At 41.6% G+C, this 20,865-nt stretch overlaps 2 protein-coding genes across 3 annotated transcripts in view; both read right to left on the bottom strand.

The window, feature by feature from the left end:
- The window catches only part of HTATSF1 (HIV-1 Tat specific factor 1), a 76,142-nt gene extending 69,673 nt beyond the window's left edge, over positions 1–6,469 (bottom strand). For both annotated transcript variants that reach the window (XR_014292540.1, XM_082610479.1), the window contains exons 1-6: positions 6,274–6,469; positions 5,856–6,096; positions 3,985–4,165; positions 3,293–3,340; positions 2,665–2,819; positions 482–645 (exon numbers count right to left, since the gene is read on the bottom strand). Coding sequence is in view for 1 of the 2 variants with exons in the window: in XM_082610479.1 (XP_082466605.1) it covers positions 482–645; positions 2,665–2,819; positions 3,293–3,340; positions 3,985–4,165; positions 5,856–6,041 (734 nt within the window). In the remaining variant the exon portion in view is untranslated. The remainder of the gene's footprint in view (positions 1–481; positions 646–2,664; positions 2,820–3,292; positions 3,341–3,984; positions 4,166–5,855; positions 6,097–6,273) is intronic.
- Positions 6,470–11,632: 5,163 nt separating this feature from the next.
- Positions 11,633–16,109, bottom strand: BRS3 (bombesin receptor subtype 3; the record flags this gene model as incomplete). The annotated part of the gene is made up of 3 exons (XM_082610149.1): positions 11,633–12,043; positions 13,747–14,098; positions 15,676–16,109. The coding sequence occupies 3 exons, from the start codon at positions 16,107–16,109 to the stop codon at positions 11,633–11,635; spliced, it is 1,197 nt and encodes a 398-aa protein (XP_082466275.1).
- Between the last annotated feature and the right edge of the window lie 4,756 nt (positions 16,110–20,865).

Genomic DNA, 20,865 nt, shown 5'->3' with positions numbered 1-20,865 from the left:
TTAACCTGATGTTCAACATTTTCTGTAGAGATGGCTTTCTTATTTCATTTAAGCCCATGTTATATTAAAAATGAATACCCCAGAAAAAGAAAAACACCACCACTGCCAAATTATCCTACTACACAGATTACTGAGGGTTTCCGATGATCTAATGAAATTTTTATTTTATATTGGAGGATAGTTGATTTACAGTGTTGTGTTAGTTTCAGGTGTATAGCAAATAAAATTCTTTAAAAATAATCTGTAGGCATACTTGGTGGTTATCGGGAGGGTGGGAGAGAGACACAAGAGGGAGGGGATATGGGGATATATGTATATGTATAGCTGATTCACTTTGTTATACTGCAGAAACTAACACACCATTGTAAAGCAATTATACTCCAATAAAGACGTTAAAAAAAAAACTAGGTGGTTATTACCAAAAGTATACTCTAGGATATTTATACAAAATCTTTCAAAATGGAAAAAAAAAACCACAAACTTTTGTTGCATAGACAGCTTTTTCTTGTAGTCTTTGCACTTCCTCCTCTTCTTTGAAGCGTCATATTCCCCTTTCAGTTGAAACTTTGCCACCTCCACATGTAATTTGTAGCCTCTAATTTCATCGTCATCCAAAAGTTTTAATGCAAGATCCACAGATTCTCTCTTTGTAAAGGGAAAGCAAGTTACAGTCAGTCAGTTACACACTGAAATGAAACTTCAGCAGGAGTGTTTTAGATGAATGATGACTATACATAAAATAAAGATTTAAATGCAACTACCTACATGGGAATAAAGAACTACAGAACACATATCGGAAAATGTGTACGTAAGACATAGCTGTCCCCAACCAGTTATGTGAACCTAGGCAAGTTATTCAAGCTCCCTGAGCCCCAATTTCTTCATCTGTAAAATGGGAATGGAAATAACTTCTTTGCAGGGTTCTTGACAAATTTAAATGAAATAAGGCACATAAAGGATAGAGACTGGCATACAGTAGGTACTCAATAAGTTATACCATTACTGGAATAGTAGTTTTGCCTCCTGGAATCTCAATTTCTCCTCTATACTATGAGGTAAATGGACTTGTGTGATTTCCAAGGTGCATTCCAGTTTTAAAATTCTAAAAGTTTCCTACTTAAAAGACTAGGTGACTCAAGAAACTGGGAATAGCATAGTCAGCCTTTAATCTTTTGTGTTCACCAATTAAAATGTAGGTCTGTGATATACTGGGAACAAGATGATTATCTGATAGCTTGAACATTACACACACTTGTGGATTCGGGGTCCTATACAAAGGGGGCAATTGTCAGCTCTACACAGATTCAAAGATCTGAGGACCTGAGGAGAACTCAAAAGGACAACTGAACTCAGCCACGCAATCAAATATGGATCCTGGAACAATTAACTATATTCTTCTGGAACTCAATTTATTGGTTTGGCAATCTTGCACTTTTATGGGTCATAAATTTGACATATCAAGTTTGTCAAAACCCCATTTTTCTCTTCAAAATTTTAAAACCCAATCAAACCCCCTAAGAATCTGTTCACAGATTTTTAGTAATCCTTGAAGAACTTATAAAGCATTCAATCTCCTTACATTTGAAAATTACATAAATATCTTCCTATAATGGTCGTACTCATGTGTGATCCCATCATGTTCAAGAACCAGGTCAAAAACCTATTTTCCCCAAAGCTTGTCAGCTTAATCTTACCCGCCCTCTGATTTCACTGAAGTGTTGTACACTTGCAACACACTTGTGATGTTGGTACTGTTGTTTCACCACTTTGATTTTGCTTTGTAATTATTTTCAGGTTCCATGACACATGTACACGCCATCACTGTGCCCATTTCTTTTGTACCGTGCAGTAATGCATAACACATGCTCCTAAGGGGACAGGTGTTCCAAAAATGATGGCTGCCTTTGGCACTGAGCTTCCCCCCATGCCCTGTATGGTATCATGAATAAATAAAGTTCTGCAAATGTCTGTTAATTCCACTCTCTCTCCTCTCTCATTCAAAATATATTTCAAAGCAGTAAGCATAAGTTATCATCTTTATGGTCTAATTCAGGGTCAGAAAACTTTTGTAAAGGGCTAGTGAGTAAATATTTTAGGCTGTATGGGCCCTGTGGTCTGTGTTGCAACCACTCAACTCTGCTGTTGAAATGTGAAAGGAGGTACAGACAAATGCGTAAATGAATCAGTGTGGCCCGGTTACAATAAAACTTCATTTACAAAGACAGGCAGTGGGCTGAAGTTTGCCAAACCCTGGTCTAATTCATTCCAATGGGCAAATAAAATGTTACTGGCTTTCTTTTCTCTGCAGATTTTTAGAATGTGTTCTGCATTGATTATATGCATACACTCCTAAAGAGATCTTTGCAGCAAGAATTTTATTAAGACAAGAGAAGTACCTCAGTCATATGACTTACATAATACCTTGACCTGATAACATATTTTCTTACAAGAGCAAGTGAATAACCTTACCAATGTGATGCACACAAGCACAACCTGAAACAACAGTTTTCTTCACATCCTGTTTTGAATAGCTCTCACTCTTGGTTATCATCTATACAAAATTATAGCCCTGGTTCCTGAGTTAAAAATGGAGATAGGAAAATGAAAAAAAAAAAAAAAAAAAGAAACAGAGATAGGAGAAACTTACTTGACCACATAACTAACCTTCAAATAACAGCAAAGTCCATCTCCTTTAAGATTTCCTTGATTATCTTTGTAAAGCTTGACCTTAAATTCTTCTGTTTGAGGATCTCTCATAATAATGCCAAACTTGGACATGAGCTGTATAAATTCATCCACTGTAATATCTGGAGGCAAACCTGTGACGTTAGGGGGAAAAAATTAGAAAGGCATCTAAAACAAAGGTGAGCATTACTTAGGGATTCTATCAATTCGAAATCCATAACTTGGATGAGCGCAATTTTGATTTTCTAAAAGTATGTAAAAATCTCACATCTACAGACGTGAAGAAATGTCATGTTTTAATGTATTCAAATATACATTAAAATCATGCTTTGCTTAGGCCTTGTATCAATGAATCTGAAGGGGCAAACAGCTGTGAGTTACCTAAAGCAGACAGAAAGGATGGCACGCAAAGTTACATACACTTAATTTTTCTCAGTTTCAAAAAAAAAAAAAACAACATATTCCTCACTCACGTAAATAGCTGAACAAATAATGACACAACGATACAAAATAGAATTTAGAGAAACTGAAAACTAAAAATCACTTTGTGAAAAATCTCAAAATCAAATATTTTCTACTCTAAATGTGGTTAAAAAGGTATACATACCAGAAACATACACATTTGTGTTTCTGCCTTCTTCAACATGAAACCATCCTAAAAATCAAAATCGAATAAATAAATAAAACACATGCCAGAAAAGGTAAGAGTCCCATTATGAAATCCTGACAGTGTGGCAGTTTCTCAAAACTTCCAGAAACTTTTTCTTACCTTTAGAACAAGACAGATTAAATCAAATCACTGTCCAGTTTTCAAAGTATTTGGATCTTTGGACAAGTAATTTGTTTCAGAGCCCAGTCTGAAAAAAGATGGCTAGTTTATCTTGGTTCCTTTAAAAAACCTCACCCTTGCACTGACTTTAGGCCTTGGCGTAAGTTGCTTCTGACTCCAATCTACTGTGTTAGACCTGGCCAAGCTGAAGCAAAATTGACTTCTTGAGTTTAATTAAACTCAAAAAGTACACAAAAAAATCACCTTACAAACAGAACTTTAGATAATCTCCTAATGACAGCTCTATTTTGCAAAGGAAGAAACTGAGAACTGAGCTAAACTGAAATAGCCCACCAGATGCCCACAGGTTAGTGAGAGAGCCAACATAGGAACCCAAATAATAATATTTAAAAAACCCATCTTATGATTCTGTCAAAGCTATTTTATAATTCTCTAAAAAGTAACTATATATACACACACACTCATATTTTTAATTTTTACACTCATGTTTGCAAGCTAAATCCACTTGCCTGATTCAGTCTTTCTCTTTTCTCCCCTCTTTTTGGTATCACTGGGTTCGGGGGATTTTCTTTGCGGAGGTTCCTCTGCAGTTCTAGCACTGACATCTTGGACATTTGCAGTAGAACTAGACGCACCATCGTTAGAAAAGCCATAATTGGCCTGATATGTAGCAATAAAATCTTCAGTGATCTAAACAAGAAATTTAGCACACATACATAAATTCAAAAATGATTTCCTCATGCAAAAAGTTTACAGTGTTAAATAACAGCATCTTCAGTTATACAACTTAACATACAAGTGCTTCTGTGTAAATGCAAGAACAGTCACCTTATATAGAAAAACTACACACAAAATAATAAAAAATTAAGACATGGGTACTTGGATTATCAGCACAAAAGTCTGAGATACTATTAAAGGCATTTTAAGTTGGCACCTTTTCTAGTTGTTTCATTTGTAAATTACTACTTCTGCAGTCTACTTGACTAAGGCTACAAATAAATTAACAAAGGAAGTATCAGATAACAATAAACAGAATAAAAACCAAGTCAACTAATAATCTAACAAGATCAAATTTTCTTTTACTATATGGATGAACAAAAGTATATGTACTCTAAATATTTAAATACCTGTAGGCAGAGAACACAAAGAGTAGAACTCTGATTTGGTGTGTAAAGAATCGGGCTAATAATTATAAAATTAAATGCTATTTTAACACCGCCACTAATTAAATCACATTATCATTTAATGTCAGAACAAATCAAGAACAAATCCAACTCACATCTATCCTCCTGGCTCTTAGGGAAAAAACACAATCGCACAACAAAAGAAATATAGTTATATCTTCATACCAATCAATGTTAGGCACACACAGGAATGAGGAAAATTTAAAACTTGAAGTTTGAAGAGGTATGGGCTTCCATAACGTAAAAAGATAGAGCCACAAATTAATCCATTATCAGACGATTGTTAAAGTACTCCGAAGGCTGAAGAAGCCAAATATGCGCTCTAGCTGGCACCACCAGCAGCCAAGTGAAAGAGTAAGTTTAACAATTCGGAGGGATTGGAACATACACACAAATACAAAGTGGGAAAGAAAAAAGGTGAAATAAATAATTAAAAAATCACACTCAAATTACACAATGGAGACACAGTTTGTATTACTGGCTTGCAAGTCTATTAGTATGTGATAAGTATCCTTTTTTTCCACCCATACCGTGAGACTTTGATTAACAGGGTACTTTGACCAAAAAGTTTAGAGAGCCAAGCTTAACATCAGTCATTTTACCTTCAAGCTAAAATAGAATACTTCACAATTTCCAAGTACTCTAAATAAATATGCTCAGATCTTTTCCATCCATATTCTGTGCACCTCTTGTCATATTCCCGTGGTAATATGGTTCAAACATACGTGTCTAGGGACAAAATTTAGTAGGCAAGTATAAAGAGGTGCAAAGTTCAATCAGTAAAGAATGATCAATTTATCAATTTTTCAAATCAAGAAGCTGAATTTTGCACATAGCACATCAGCTAAACATCTGAATTCCTAAGATAAGTAAGATTGAGACTACGTGAGATTAACATCGATTGAATTTGCTCTTGGTGTTTTTCCTCTTTGCAATAAAAAGCAGTCACCAACTGTAACCTTTATAGATAAAATTTATTAGGCATGGAAAAGGCTTAATAATTAAATTACATTGAAGCCATCTCCCTAAAGATTTCCGTTCCTTTACACGTCGGTTCTGCTACAGACACAACAAAAAGAAACCTCACTATCCAGAGGGGCTCTAACCCAGGACCTCAGCAAAGAAAACGTGAAAGGAGCGCCCCGCGAGGCTGGACAGCCGGGCCCGCTGCGCATCGGCGCCCGTGCGACTTTTACCTTGGGGAACCAAGCCTTCTTGTCCAGGTCCCACTCGTATGGGGTGTCAGTCGGCTGCTGCTGGAAAGAATCGTTTTCTCCACCGGGATGTTTCTCGGTGTCGCCGTCCTCATTGCCTCCGTACAATCCTTGCATTCGCAACTGCTCCTCAAACTCGTCGTTCTCATCCAAGTTGTTGCCGCTCATGTTGCCGACTTAGCCCAGGTGCAGTGTCCGGGAGAGCGAAGAGGCCGAAGTGACGCTGGAGGGGAACAGAGAAAGGGAGGCTGGCCGTGCTCAGCCCGCGCCCCTCCGCCCGCCTCCCCGCCCGCCTCCCCGCGGCGCCCCAGCAGCCCCCGGGAAGTCAGGGCCGCTCGCCAGCCGCACCGCCCCCAGCCCACCGCGCGCAGGCGCCGCTGCTCCCGGCCCCGCCGCCCACCTGGCTCGTCCCGCCGGGTCTTGACACCGCCGCTCGATCCACAACGCGGCGGTAGAGGGCACAAGGTGTTTGTGCTCCCCGCCGGCCGATTCTAAGATGACTGCGGACCCCGCCTGAACGTCTGGAAACCGCTTGACAACGGAGGCCAGCTCACGCTGACGCAGTCGCCATTGTTGACGCGTCGCGACGTCGCGGGTCCCGCAGACACGCCCCCAGTGGCGTCAACAGGCGCCGACGCGGGCAGGCGGCTTGGGCCTCGGGGGGCGGGCTCGGGGCGGGGCTCGGGGGGCGGGCTCGGGGCGGGGCTCGGGGGGCGGGCTCGGGGGGCGGGCTCGGGGCGGGGCTCGGGGCGGGCTCGGGGGGTCTGCTGTGCTGCTGGGCGTTGATGCCCAGCTGGGACTTCCTGGCGCGGCGCCTCGGGGCCATTTGACTCCGCGGAGTCCCCGGCGGGCCGGGAGGGGCCGGGGCGAGGCGGTAGCCCGAAGGCGTGGGAAGGTTCCCCCTCGGCCGGCGCCGGAGTAGGCGTCGGGGAGGCCGCCATCTTGGGGGGGTGGACAGGGCGGGCTGGACAGGTCTCAGTGCGAGAGAAAGGCGCGCCTCCTTCGCCCGGAGGCTCCTCCTCCGCGTGGGAAACGAGTCTCGCTTGTTTCGTTGCGATTTCACTAGGAGAGGCGCCGGCTCTGGTTAGCCGGAGTTCCTAGTACAGGGTCTGGTGTCTAGTGCGTGTGTGGTGAGTGAATGAATGAATGAACGAACGATGGGTGGAAGGACCAACCTTCTTTCCAAGCCTCTGCTCCCTCCTTTATCTCTCCGGTACCTTCCTCAGGCTGGAGATGTCTCTGGAAAGGAAGGTCAGCAGTTGCCTGCCCCTTGTACTCCATGAGTCAGAAGTGCTCAAGCTCCAAACCTAAAACTTTTAACATCCAGTGTGCACACCACCTTTACTGCCCTACAACGTCGTTTTTTGATATCTTAGAAAAAAAACATGCATGCAATAGAACTTGCGTGCATTTTTATAATATAGATAACATGAGTTTTATTAGGCTCATTTAAGCATTGCTAAATATTTCTTCCAGGATTCAAAAATAGTGTACAGCTGTTTTCAGCAATGTGTTTATTGGGTTCCCATTTCATTCCTGAGTGAGTTCACAGCATAGGTGATAATATGCCTCACAGCCCTGCTGCACGTGACACTAAGCGCCTGCTCTATCCACAGGCCCCTCTTAGCAGGTGGCCAAAAAGGTTACTTCCCATATGACCCAGTCACGGGCTACCCAGAGGCCTGTGAGGTGACCTGGTAGGGTAGCCGCGCATTCTAGACTGAATTTGATTCACTGAGCCAATAAGCCTCTCCCAGAAAGAGGGTTGAGTATGGAACAGACAGGGACATGGTCAGAGTAGCCCAGAAGCAGGGAGGCCCACACAGGGAAGGTAGTAAGCAGAACAGAGGCCTTCTGTGGAGAAGTTCTCCAGGAGTGAGAGGAGAAGCTGAGGCAGTGACAGAGGGTCATTGAGTCACCGTAATAGTGGAGCAGTGGAGTTGGGACCTAAGCATGCTTGTACCTATAATGGCATTCTACTTGGCCACTGGTCCTGACAGTTTTGTTTTTTTAATTTTTAATTTATTTTTAATTTAAATTAAATTAAATTAAATTTAAATTTTTTGGCCGTGCCCCACGGCATGCAGGCTCTTACTTCCCTGACCAGGAATCGAACCCGTGCCCCCTGCAGTGGAAGTGTGGAGTCCTTAACTACTGGACCACCAGGGAATTCCCAGTTTTTTTCTTTTTTTTAAGCAATACTTTTGTCTCTATGAGGCCTGGTTCCTGTTCTTATTTCCTTGTGGATTCCTAGAATTAAACCCCTAGTAACTGAGGTAATCTGGAAGTATCTCTTTATAACCTGTTCTTTTTTATATATAAATTTATTTTATTTATTTATCTTTGGTTGTGTTGGGTCTTCGTTGCTGTGAGTGGGCTTTCTCTAGTTGCGTCAAGTGGGGGCTACTCTTTGTTGCGGTGTGCGGGCTTCTTCTTGCGGTGGCTTCTTTCGTTGCAGAGCACAGGCTCTAGGGGCACCAGCTTCAGTAGTTGTGGCGCACAGGCTTAGTTGCTCTGCGGCATGTGGGATCTTCCGGGATCAGGGCTCGAACCCGTGTCCCCTGCATTGCCAGGTGGATTCCTAACCACTGCGCCACCAGGGAAGTTCCTATAACCTGTTTTTATTTCCAAGATTTTTTGCAAGAAACACTCAAGTTAACAAGCATAAAGGGGGTCCTTTGTTATTATAAGGATGGGGGTAGCTCCTGAAACTCTAGGAATGGAATATGGATGGGCTGCACAAGGGGCTGCTGGACCCAGGAAGACAAAACCCAGACAGCCGGCTCCCTGAACATCATCTTCGTTCTCTGTGAGGGGTGATCTGTGCTGTACTCCTGGCCTAATAGGCCACTGACTTCTTGGTGGATAAAAATTCATTAACCTACAAAAGCAGAGACTGCCTGGACAGAGAAGTCATCTACCTGGCCTAGGAAGTCTTTCTGGAAAATTACTGAACTATACCAAAGTAGATTTATTTAATGGCCCATTCAGGCTCACTCTGTTCGGGAATTTTCCTGTCCCCACTTCCTGTAATCTCAAGACTTAGTGGAAATAAAAGTAACTCCTTTTGACAAAAAAATTTGATGGATCCCTGACTTAAGATGGTAATAACTGCAGAAATTCTTTAAACCCAAATTTGCTATTGTCAGTAGGTATACCAGTATTAAATGTTTTGTAGTACTATCAACTTCAATGACAAAGACTTACCTAAGTTTGTGACTTTGTTTTCCTGCTTTGTGGCATATTATATTATTATGGTCCATTATTCTAAGTCTTGGGTCAGGGCAGGCCCTGAGCAAAATTGAGAAGTATACAAAATTTGTTTTTCATGTGTTCCCCCATGCCCCCATTTAGGACCTTCTCCAAAGAACTGAAATGTAGTAACATTTCTGCACACAATAGTCAGTGTGAAAAAAATTGTGGATATTGGGGCCTACTTGTAAGTTTAGCTCTGACAAGGATAATCTGTGAAAAAAAAAGACCACCCTGGGGCTTCCCTGGTGGCGCAGTGGTTGGGAGTCCGCCTGCCGATGCAGGGGATGCGGGTTCGTGCCCCGGTCCGGGAGGATCCCACATGCCTCTGGGAGCAGCTGGGCCCGTGAGCCATGGCCACTGAGCCTGCGCGTCTGGAGCCCGTGCTCCGCAACGGAAGAGGCCACAACAGTGAGAGGTCCGCGTACCACAAAAAACCAAACCAAAACAAAAAAACCACCCTCTCCAAAAAAAAATCAAAGCAAAGCCATGAATTTTAATCCCAATTCCCCAATTCTAGATGGGAGGCTGATGCCGTATAAAGCCATCCAGGGATTTATTTTATATCAGATCCCTAAGTCACCTAGGGATTACTGAGAATGAAGAAAATCAAAGTTCTTGGAGCTCTAGTTTTATCAACTGCTAAAAAGCTCGCTTAGGGGCTTTCCTGGTGGCGCAGTGGTTGGCAGTCCGCCGGCCGATGCAGGGGATGTGGGTTCGTGCCCCGGTCCGGGAGGATCCCACATGCCGCGGAGCGGCTGGGCCCGTGAGCCATGGCCGCTGAGCCTGTGCTCCGCAACGGGAGAGGCCACAGCAGTGAGAGGCCCGCGAACCACAAAAAAACAAAAACAAACAAACAAAAAGGCTCGCTTAGCTTTTGTAATCTGGTACTTTTATCAAGTTGTTTCTAAAGTTTTATGCTTAGGGGAATAAGGATGTAATTTTTACCCAGAGTAAGGAAAATAGTAAAATATTTTGGAGTTTGGCACTTGAAAATACATTTTGGAGTTAAAATGGGTTCTCAGTGATATTCTGTCAGAAGTATTGTTTTTAGAATATAAAGTTACACAGTCATTTAAAACTTTATTTCATATTTATTTTTCTCCCCTTGTTACAACATCCAACCCAAAGCAATACTAATACAATTCTGACACCCCCCCCCACTTTAAGTAAACCAATTTTACTTAAATGTAAAGTCTAGTGTTAATATATATCCCCTTTTCAAGCCACATCTTTAAGCAAAAGTTCACAATTACACAAGCCATTTAAAGAAAGCTCAAAGCTACCAAAAGCACCCCAAAATCAAGTTTTTGAAAATTCAAATTTAACTATCGATGGTGCCAAACATATGCTTTAATTTTCCCCCAAGAAAACATTTTCTGAAACCACAAATCTAAATCTGACACGTCTATTGACAACAGTTGTTTGAAATAATATTTATTAGCAAGCTTATAGTGTTAGCAAGTAGGAGCAGAGGATAGAAAATCCTCTGATTTCCAAGGGCAGAGATCAATTAGGTCATACTCTTACAGGATTTAGGCACCCATCAGGTTTAAGGTAGTCAAGCAGGAAGATGATCTGATAATAACTGCACACCCAGGTGTGAGGGATCTCATGTGGTACTTCTGCATTTTTTAGAAAGAGGGCACTGCTTACCAGAAAGAAATGAATTTCCTTCAAGGAAGCATTTCAGACACTGGCAGGCTCACAGGTTTTTTGACAGGGGTCCTTCTTTGGAGCCCTCAAATGACACCATAAACATGGCCACTTATTCTGCCTATGAAGAAGTCAAGTTCTTCACAATATTTGTGAAAGATAACTTTGCCCAATTATCAATCAATGGGAGTTGTAACTCCAGAACTACCTTAAGTCAGTAGGTGCTGACCTAGTAAGGCAAACACCTTGCCCCAGATCCTTACTTGGTACTTTATGCTCACTGACCCCAAAACGTTGTCATTGCCATTGCACAGCTTTAGTTCTAATGGAATAGAGATTAATGGAAAAGGGCAGTCAAAAACAAACCCTGTGAAGGTTTATTTTTTAGGACTTTGTTTTTTAAGAAAACTGCAGAAGAGATGTTTTACCTCTCTTTGAGCCCCTTTTCATATGCAAAGTATAATCTGTAGATTTACAGCACATAATAAACACAGTTTTATGCAAATCACAGGAGTATATGCGAAATTATAAGCATCAGAGATGTGATGGAAACATTCGATTTTTAAGTGTCATCTTGTTTATTTCACTTCACCTCCTATTCAGCCTCTCATAGGACCCACTGACATACGCAGATATGTCTTTCTATGCCTAGTGGGGCTCCGTTTTATTTAGAAAGCCCAATAGTGTTCGTTAATGCTTGTAGATTGAAAAAATCATGGTTTGTCTGATCCTTCCCTCCTAAGATTTCAGCACAATTCTCAAGCAACAAAAATCCTGACACCATACACCTACACACAGCTCAGAGTCGAATACACACGCTGGGAGGAGAAATACTATTTTTAATTGAAAAGCTAGACTCTGTCATCTTCCTTCTTCACACTACAGCCAGCGAACACGGACACACTAATTTCAGACACCTGAGCGCTTGCAGCACCCGGGACCCTTCCCATCACGGCCAGGTTGTCAAGAGGGGTATCAGCAGCAGGAGGGTCAGGCAGCTCTGCCTTGCAACAGAATAACTGAGCTTTAAAATGCTGCTGGAAGGTCTTGCTCAGCCAGTAAAGAGCAAAGGGGTTTACACAAGAATTGCTGAAAGCCAGAACCTGAGAGAAAATGGTGACAATGAAGTGAATGGCAGAGGGGTCCATGTAGGTTTGAGTGAATGAGCGGTAGAGGTACAGGAGGTGATTCGGCAACCAGCAGAGAGCAAACAGAGCCACCAGCACCAACACCGTTTTGGCAATTCGCTTTCGGGATTCAATCTACAGGGGGAAGAAAAATGGCAAAAACAACAACCAAGAAAACAGAACAAACAAACAAACAAAACAAAACAACAACAAAAAACAAAAAACAACTGAAAACCCAAACAAAAACATTTAGCTGGCAGAGATTTTAAAAAGCCATTCTCTAGATTTACATAGAAATTTACAGTTAACAGGCTGGTGTCCCTTTGAACGTGCAGGTGCAGGTGAAGTCAGCCCGTGGCTAGAGAATACAGCAAGTTAATTGACATGGTAACCCGTGATCTTGGTCTCTGATTAGCTCTAATTCAGAGACTCCCATCCCTGGTTTTGAGATACTCTAGGGTGTCTCTAATTATCTCAAGCAGTGTTGTGGAATTATCGAAAATTTAATTTAATTAACAAATAGATGCTATACAAACCTGCTTTCACTGCATCAGCAGAGGCTGACCAGGTTAGAATAGTCTTCTGGGATTTATGAAAGTTGCTAAATTGGTACCAAAAATTGTTGTTAACGTATAGAAATTCTAACTATATAGTCAAAGGAATAAAAATCAACGTGCCACCCTTCATGTATGAAAATAATCCTACCTGCACCTCTTAATAAGAGAAATGAACCAGATTAAGTGAAGACATTGCCTGTAGTTACAGATAGAGCAAAGATAACTTTTCACATGGGCATTAAAATGCAACTTTAGCCTCCTGACCACCACTGTTGAAGCAACTGAATGTACTAGCTCAAAAAAAAAAAAAAAAAAAAAAGCGCTGAGCTCTGCACATTACTGGTTAAGAGGTAAATGGGATCATCTCCTCCCACCCAAGAAAGATAGAAATCCTGTTGGGTTTTTTTTAATCAAATGGAACGATGTTTTGCCAATATTCTTTTTATTCTGTTCATATTTATGAGAGGAGAACACACCTGGGTCTTGCAATGGTCTTAATCAAGCTTCTGTGAATCACTGTGTTCTCTTGCCATTGGCACTGCATCCCTCGAGACAACCCCTCCGCCCAGTCTGCTGATCTGTGTGTAAGTGGTTTGCATTGAATAATGTTATGGCTTCTTGCCAGTTCTACCATCCTGTGTTTTTCTAAACAAAAGATGCTTCACTTTATAGTCTCACCTTGTGTGATGTTTCTCACTATTCTGTGGGGTGATTTTTTTTTTTTTTTTTTTTTTTTTTTTTTTTTTTTTTTGCGGTACGCGGGCCTCTCACTGTTGTGGCCTCTCCTGTTGCGGAGCACAGGCTCTGGACGCGCAGGCTCAGCGGCCATGGCTCACGGGCCCAGCTGCTCCGCGGCATGTGGGATCTTCCCAGACCAGGGCACGAACCCGTGACTGCTGCATCGGCAGGCGGGCTCTCAACCACTGTGCCACCAGGGAAGCCCCTGTGGGGTGATTTTTGACTGATCCCAAACTTCAGTTGCTCCCTTAGTAGTCCTACCACTTATTGAATGTTTACTATGCAGCAGGAACTATGCTAAGCATTTCATATATATCATCCAGACCTCACTTTCATTTTATACATGAGGAAAGTGAGGCTCAGAGATGTTAAGTAACTTGCTCAAGATTGCTCAGCTGGTATGGAATTAAATCTTGGGTCTGACAGACTCCACAGCCCATGACCATAACAAAAATACGATACTGCTAAAGTATTTATTGCTCAGGGGTGCAAAAGGAGGCATTTCCCTTCTAAATTCATGCGTGAGTCCTGATTAATACATACCTGCTTGCGGGCATGGCTTTGTTCCTCAGTAGGTATGTTCAAGGTGCTTTTGTAAAGAGTCCTAGCAATCAAAGAGTAATAGACAGAGATAATCGAAAGTGGAATAATGTAGAACACTAAGAAGCACAGCAGAGAATGTATCTCTTGCAGGAGCCTCTCAGAAACAGGATAAGAAGCACACGATTCAAAGGTCATATTTTTGTCGGGATCTCGAAGAGTATATACATTTGAAAATATAGCCTCTGGTAGAGCAATGATCATAGACACGATCCAGATGCAGCCAGCTTTGGCACAGGTCTTCAGGATGGCATTGGGGGGCTGACGCTCCAAGGGCTTCACAACTGCCTTGTATCTAGAAACACATGATCATAGCAAAGGGCAAAATCAATATCAAAATTACAGAATCTTAAAGTTAGAAGTGATCTCCGTGGTCATCCAGTTCTACCTTCTTATCCCATATGTATATAACCAAGTCAACATTAACCAACTGGAATTGGTTATGATTTCAAATACACATAATACATCCCAGTATTTTATATTGATGCTAATCACTTTTTCCTTTCTTCACTGTTATGAGATATTCCAGATTTGCAAATTTTATAATTTTCTTGTAGACCCTCTATTTAGGGCAAATAAATATTTTTCGGCATGATTTTGTGTGTGATGGAGAGTAATTCATTACCTGTGCATTACCTTGTGTTCTAAAATACTTCCTTTTTATGTAAGTGACTGATGTTGAACCTAATTCTCCTTTCCTTGTGAGAGAGCAGTCATCAACCTTCCTAAAAAAGAATTCCATGAGTTTATGCAGGAAAGAGGAGAGGGTTAATTTCTTCCCTGTTCATAAGTGCTAATTTCTTGCCCAAGCCGATCCAATCTATAGGTAGATTTAGGGCAAGGCAAGGGTGAAATCGGAAACCCTGTACCCATGAAAAGATGCCTCCTTATTCTGACAAATCCACATTAAAATCTACAGCCTTTAAGTAAATCTGCCCTCAAACAGAATATAAAACCAATCAAAGCAAAATTCCATAAAAGACACAGGGAAAGCTTTTCCTCCTCTCAGATTCCAGAATCTGAAGAAGCTTTTCCTTCTGGTACTGCCAGGCATTGATTACTTACGGGCTTCTTGCAGGTTTTTTAAAGCATCACTTTTAACATTTGGAGCCTCAATTTTTCTTCATGCTTTCACAGTTATCATTCTACAATAGGCACAGAAAGACCCAGTACATAGACTGAAAATATCCTAACGGAGCCCAAACACCCTGGCTGCCAGAGGTTCTCACACGCTCCTTCCATAGAGCTCTAAAAGTCAGCCGGGATTAATTTATGTCTGGAAATGAGAATGTCATTGAATGCCTATAGAAAAAACAAATACAATTAAGTGATGACATTACACTGAGTTACCAGGAAGCTGAAAGCCTCACCGTTTTTCTGCCATTAATTAATTTGATGCATTTCAAATAAATTAGATGCATGTATCTTTTTACCATTCTTCCAGTAGACAGTAATGTGTATGTGGTCAATTTCACACCTATGTTGATGTTTTAATGTTGACAATATTGTACCACTAGGCTGCACTAATGTATAAAGAAAGAATTGTTTTTCTTTTACACCTGGAATAATTTGCCTTAATAAACCGAGGGGGAAAACACCGTTCAGTATTCTTTCAAACAAACAATTACACTTCAAAGAAATTAAATGATCCCTGAAGCACACAATTTCAATCTCTCGTCCGATGCTAACACAGGAATTTTAACATTCTTACACCGACTTTTATTTAAAATGCCCCCCGATTTTTCAATCTTACATCCAGGTTACAGAGTGTGAGAAAAGCAGAATAGTAGCCAGTGAACGCTCCGTACAAGCTTTCCTTTCTTTTCGCCTAATTTCACATCCTGGCAAATATAACTGAGAAAAGAAACCCACCTGTCAGCACTGAGAATTGTTAACGTGAACACTGATACACCAACAGAAGTGAGCCGGATGAAAGAGAGCACCTTACATCCAATTCTTCCGAACAGCCATCCTTCTGCAAGGTAGTGGGTTGCATCGACTGGCACACAAGTTAGCAGAAGTAAAAGATCTCCAAAAGCCAGGCTGGTGATGAAAATATTGGGAACTGTTTGCATGGATTTGGTCTTGAAAAAGACTTTGATGAGAATAGCATTTCCAAGTATGCCCACTGAAATTATCACAGCATAAGTGATATAGATGGCACACAATGCTTCTATTCCTGGAGAGTTGTCTCCGGTCCTTCCTTTATTTGTGGTATCATTAGGAACGACAGGGCTTGATGATCCTGTGTCATTTGTGGTTGAAATTAAAGTCTGATTAGGTGACTGAGGCTGCCTTTGAGACATTTCTTCTGAAGCCTATGCCTTTAATATTTCTTCTGCTCAGTTCAAATGTAGTTGATTGTCACGTCCAATGCCTACGTCTAGTAATGAGATGGTAGAGCAACAGAGCAGAATGGAAAGCAAATCCAAGACACCCGGATACTCCTTTCCTTCGGTTGTTCTTTGTCTCCCAGCATGCTTGGCTAAATGCTTACCGATCTGGCACTGGAGTGTAGGAGGTGGAGGACTTTTACCGGCGTTTCCATGACAGAGGAGGGGGGTTTGGGAAATGCTCTGCAGTTGCTTGTTCTTCCCTGTTGGGGAATCTTATGGACTACCTAGATGTTATTAAACAATACTTATTGTTTATTAGAATCACTCTGTTTCCATATCTAACCACGAAGATCTGTATAGATTTTGTCAATTTTCATCCATTTCTCTGCAATCAGAAGGTGTTCTAGTGCACTCTCTTTTACAGGGTAAATAAGTACGTGTGTCCCCTGAAGCACAAACTTGAATCCACTCCTCTAGATTTAATATCAGAGAGGTGCTGAAGCAACAAATCATTCACATTTTGATAGGGCTGATGTCACTTCCAAGGAGGAATAATTCAGGTGACCTGGGCTTATCATCCAGCTCTGACACATGGTAATTCCCAACCCTGCGTATTACCAGGGCTCTGCGGCACAGTATCAAGGCAACCTTTAAGAGATGCAAAATCCAGGCAACCCACCAGTTGCTTTGTCTCTAAATGTCCTAATAAAACACCCTTTTACTGTTTGACCGTCTGTTTTAATGCCATATATTTTTGTAAATGCCATTTAGGGTTTCTCCCTTTAGAAGTGGTTAAAAGGAACCTGCCTTGTTCCAAAACAAAATAATGCAGAACCCAGCTCGAGGTCCTGAGGCAAAAGGACTTGTAAGAATGAAAATCATTCTTTTCAAGTGAGGGAATGCCACAGGCTACTCCAGAGGTGATGGGCATGGAGATAATGTTTACATGAACCGAAGGAAGCAGAAAATTAAGGCAATTCCCTTAGTACCAGCAATAGTACCAGCAAGAAATGCCCCTTGATACAGAAAATATAAGTATGTGATTTCTGTGTGTATATGCAGGGTGGGAGGCCAGCAGTTTAAAGGCATTGGATAATATTATCTGCTAAGGAATATTCTCTGAAATGATCAAATTCAAAGGATAATCTCAGCTAGGAGAAACTTTTTGTAGTAAGGTGCTTATAAGTATATCCAGATCAGAATTAGTCTGGGAAGTGGCATGAAAGACAGCGAAGTATTTGGCTGGCCAATGAACAGGAGGCACAAAGATAGCTTTTTCTACTGACAATAATAGGTGCAATAAATTCTACAGGGAGAGTGAATTGGATGAATTGAATCAATTATCTGGTTGATTTGAACAACCTAAACCACACCTATCCTCCACTCCTTATGAAGTTATCTCCAGGTCTTGAATTACCCAGTGAAATAACTGTTTTTGATGGGAAAGAGGAAGGGGAATGCTTGGATAGACCCAAACCCCTTAGCTTTGAAGTATATACCCTTATGTAATTTCACGCACTGGGCTGCCTCTTTAAGATCGGCTCTACAGAAACCGGCTCTCTATACCGTTCACATCTTGTTCTCGTAAAGCTAATGATAAAATCTCTTTGGGATTCCTGTGTAGCATTTAGCAAAGAGCAAGCAGTATCCCCCAATTCACACCTCAGCTGATGGCCACACAGCATTGTTTAGTAAGAAACAAACCCTGGCCGCATGATTTTTAAAATTATCTGAACTCGGAAGATCTCAGGCACGCTTGCCTCAGGCTGCAGCCACATGCGTGCCTTCCCTCCTTCCTCTGTCCTCTGGTCAGGAGAGGTCAGGAGAGGTCAGGAGAGAGCAGTGATGTCCCAGGTGCTGCTGGTGTTTGGGGATCTCTAGAATTCCAGAATCCCAGCAGATCAAAGATGGAAGTGAAATTAAAGATGATGAAATCAAATCCTCAATTTTTTCAGAGGCAAAAATGAGGTTCAGAGGGGGACAGTTATCTCATATGAGGTCGCACAAAGCATTCCGTAGCAGAGCTAAGATGGAAACAGTTTCCCTCTGGATTCTGAAAGCGGCAAGAGGTAAAAAACACCCAGTTCCTGACAATGAGCCATATTTGCTCATTTGGCATCGTGGACTTAGGCTTTCTGTGTGTTTTATTAACTAAAGAACAAGAGATTTCCAGGCTAACAAGTAAACCATGATAGATAATTTAAATTCATCTGCTTTAATATCTACTTCGTTTACCCTATAATTCACACACAAAGCATAACCGTGTCTAGTTAATCATTTGTAGTTCAAGTTGCAGGGCACTTAGCCTATACAAGATGATGAAATCCCTTTTTGTTTGTTTTTAGTACATAATTGGTCAATATTATCATCCCAGATTTTCAAGACCAACTACTTGGTTGCAGATTAATCAATTGTAATACAACCCTAATGTAACCTTTTAACTCAAAAGGAAGTATTAGGCATTGAACAAATAAATTACCAATTTTCTAAAGTTGGTTTTCCTGGTTTCAGTCCAATTCAGTTAATGTTCTCAAATTTTGGCTTGCATCAGAATCACCAGGAAGGCTTAACAAAACACAGATTGTTGGGTCTCACGTCCAGAGTTTCTAACTTGATAGGTCTGGGGTGGAATCTGAGCATTTGCATGTCTAACAGGTTCCCAGGTGATGCTGATGCTGCTGCTCAGGGACCACACTCTGAGAACCACTTACACAGGATACAAATGAAAACAGTCCAGTTGTTCAGGAGAAGCATGGTTTTTCCTGATATTGAGGTCGAAGAGAGATTTCTGTGGGTCCTCACTAAAGAAAAAGGAATTCTGTGATGTGATGGATACTTCAAAAATCCTCCCTATGAATCTCAGTGCCGGGTAAGCCACATCTACTGAACCATCGGGTACCTGCGCTCAAATGACTCAGGGTGCTTGAGGTGATCTTTCCAATGGGAGAAAAATGAAGTGGTTAAACTTTTGGCCTATGACTCAAGGTCAAATTCTGTCTGTATATTTGAGAGCTGAAAAATGAATAGCCAGAATTCCCAATCTATAAGTCTCCAACAATACAGGTTCCCTTTTTTTTTTTTTTTCTTAATGTTCTTATGCTGGGAAACAGGATGGATTTCTTTGTTATTAATTAACTGGGTTAGATCATTTTTTTTTTTTTTTTTTTTTTTTTTTTGCAGTACACGGGCCTCTCACTGCTGTGGCCTCTCCCATTGCAGAGCACAGGCTCCGGACGCGCAGGCTCAGTGGCCATGGCTCACGGGCCCAGCCGCTCCACGATACGTGGGATCCTCCCAGACCGGGGCACGAATCCGTGTCCCCTGCATTGGCAGGCGGACTCCCAACCACTGCGCCACCAGGGAAGCCCCGGGTTAGATCAATTTTAAGAGGACAAGTTTGAGTTGTGGGTGTATTTAGATCCAGGTAATAGTGATTCCTGTCATCACAGAGTGCTCTGTTCTCCCTCATAATTTCTTGCTCCAAAACTTTATTGGTATAGTTCCATAGTTCAAGAGGAGACTATTATTCAGAATGGTCTCTGCAGAGACCAGGTTTAAAAAAATACAAATTATGTAATGGTAGGCTCTACAAGGAGTAGAAATTCCGCTCGAATTTTTAAGTGGAATTTTTCATTAAAGCAAATGCTTGTCATAATTACTGATGGCTCCGAAAAAGTGAACAACCATGTAGGCTGTTCAGATTTTGGTGCCTTTCTATGCCCTGATCACTGTACTTGTCCACCCACACATGCCTAATATTGTATGCTGTGGTCAATGAGTCTCCAATTATAGATGGAGGCAGTTTTACATCAGATAAAATGTTTAGGCTTCCTAAATACTGAGGTACACATTATGAAGTAGGTAAATTTATCTCTTAGTGCGTTTCTACCTCTCAGTAACCTCCCTTTTCCTAAAATTCTCTCACATACCCTTAATCACGTGTTCCGTTTCCACGGGGCTTACTTTCAGCTTCCTGCAGCGTAATCCCTATTAAGGGACTCTAAGTCAATAAAGGCCACACAATTCCACTCCTAGGTATCTACCCAAATAAATGAAAACATATGTCCACACAAAGACTTGAATGCAAATGTGCATGGAAGCATCATTCATCAAAACAAACTGGAGGGCTTCCCTGGTGGCGCAATGGTTGAGAGTCCGCCTGCTGATGCAGGGGACATGGGTTCGTGCCCTGGTCCGGGAAGATCCCACATGCTGCGGAGCAGCTGGGCCCGTGAGCCATGGCCGCTGAGCCTGTGCGTCCGGAGCCTGTGCTCTGCAACGGGAGAGGCCACAACAGTGAGAGGCCCGCATACTGCAAAAAAACAAAAAAACAAAAAAAAACTGGAAACATCCTAAATGTCCATCAGTTAGCAATTGGGTAAACATAATGTGACTTATCCATACCGTGGACTACTAGTCAGCAATTCAAAAAGGAACAATATTATTTTAAAAATCCAGTTTATTGGTTGTTAATTTTACTTTTTTATGAGACATAAGTATTACCATTCTGTTGCTATTTAGTTAGCAACATGAAACCCTTTTATGATCTATTATCTGTAGTGGGAATCGTCCCAGATAAAAATGGTGACTCTTTCAAATTGGAAATTGCATATTAAATGCATTTTGATCATTCCACTCTCACCTTGACCATAGGGTTGGAATAACTTGGGAGAGATGATTTTCCTACATATTAGCACTAAACTCTCATGAGTTCAGACTGGCCACT

Source organism: Mesoplodon mirus, assembly GCF_964341445.2.
Source record: "Mesoplodon mirus genome assembly, chromosome: X".
NCBI classification, from domain to species: Eukaryota; Metazoa; Chordata; class Mammalia; order Artiodactyla; family Ziphiidae; genus Mesoplodon; species Mesoplodon mirus.
The sequence above is the reverse complement of the archived record's forward strand: the minus strand, read 5'-3'. Positions and strand labels throughout refer to the sequence as shown.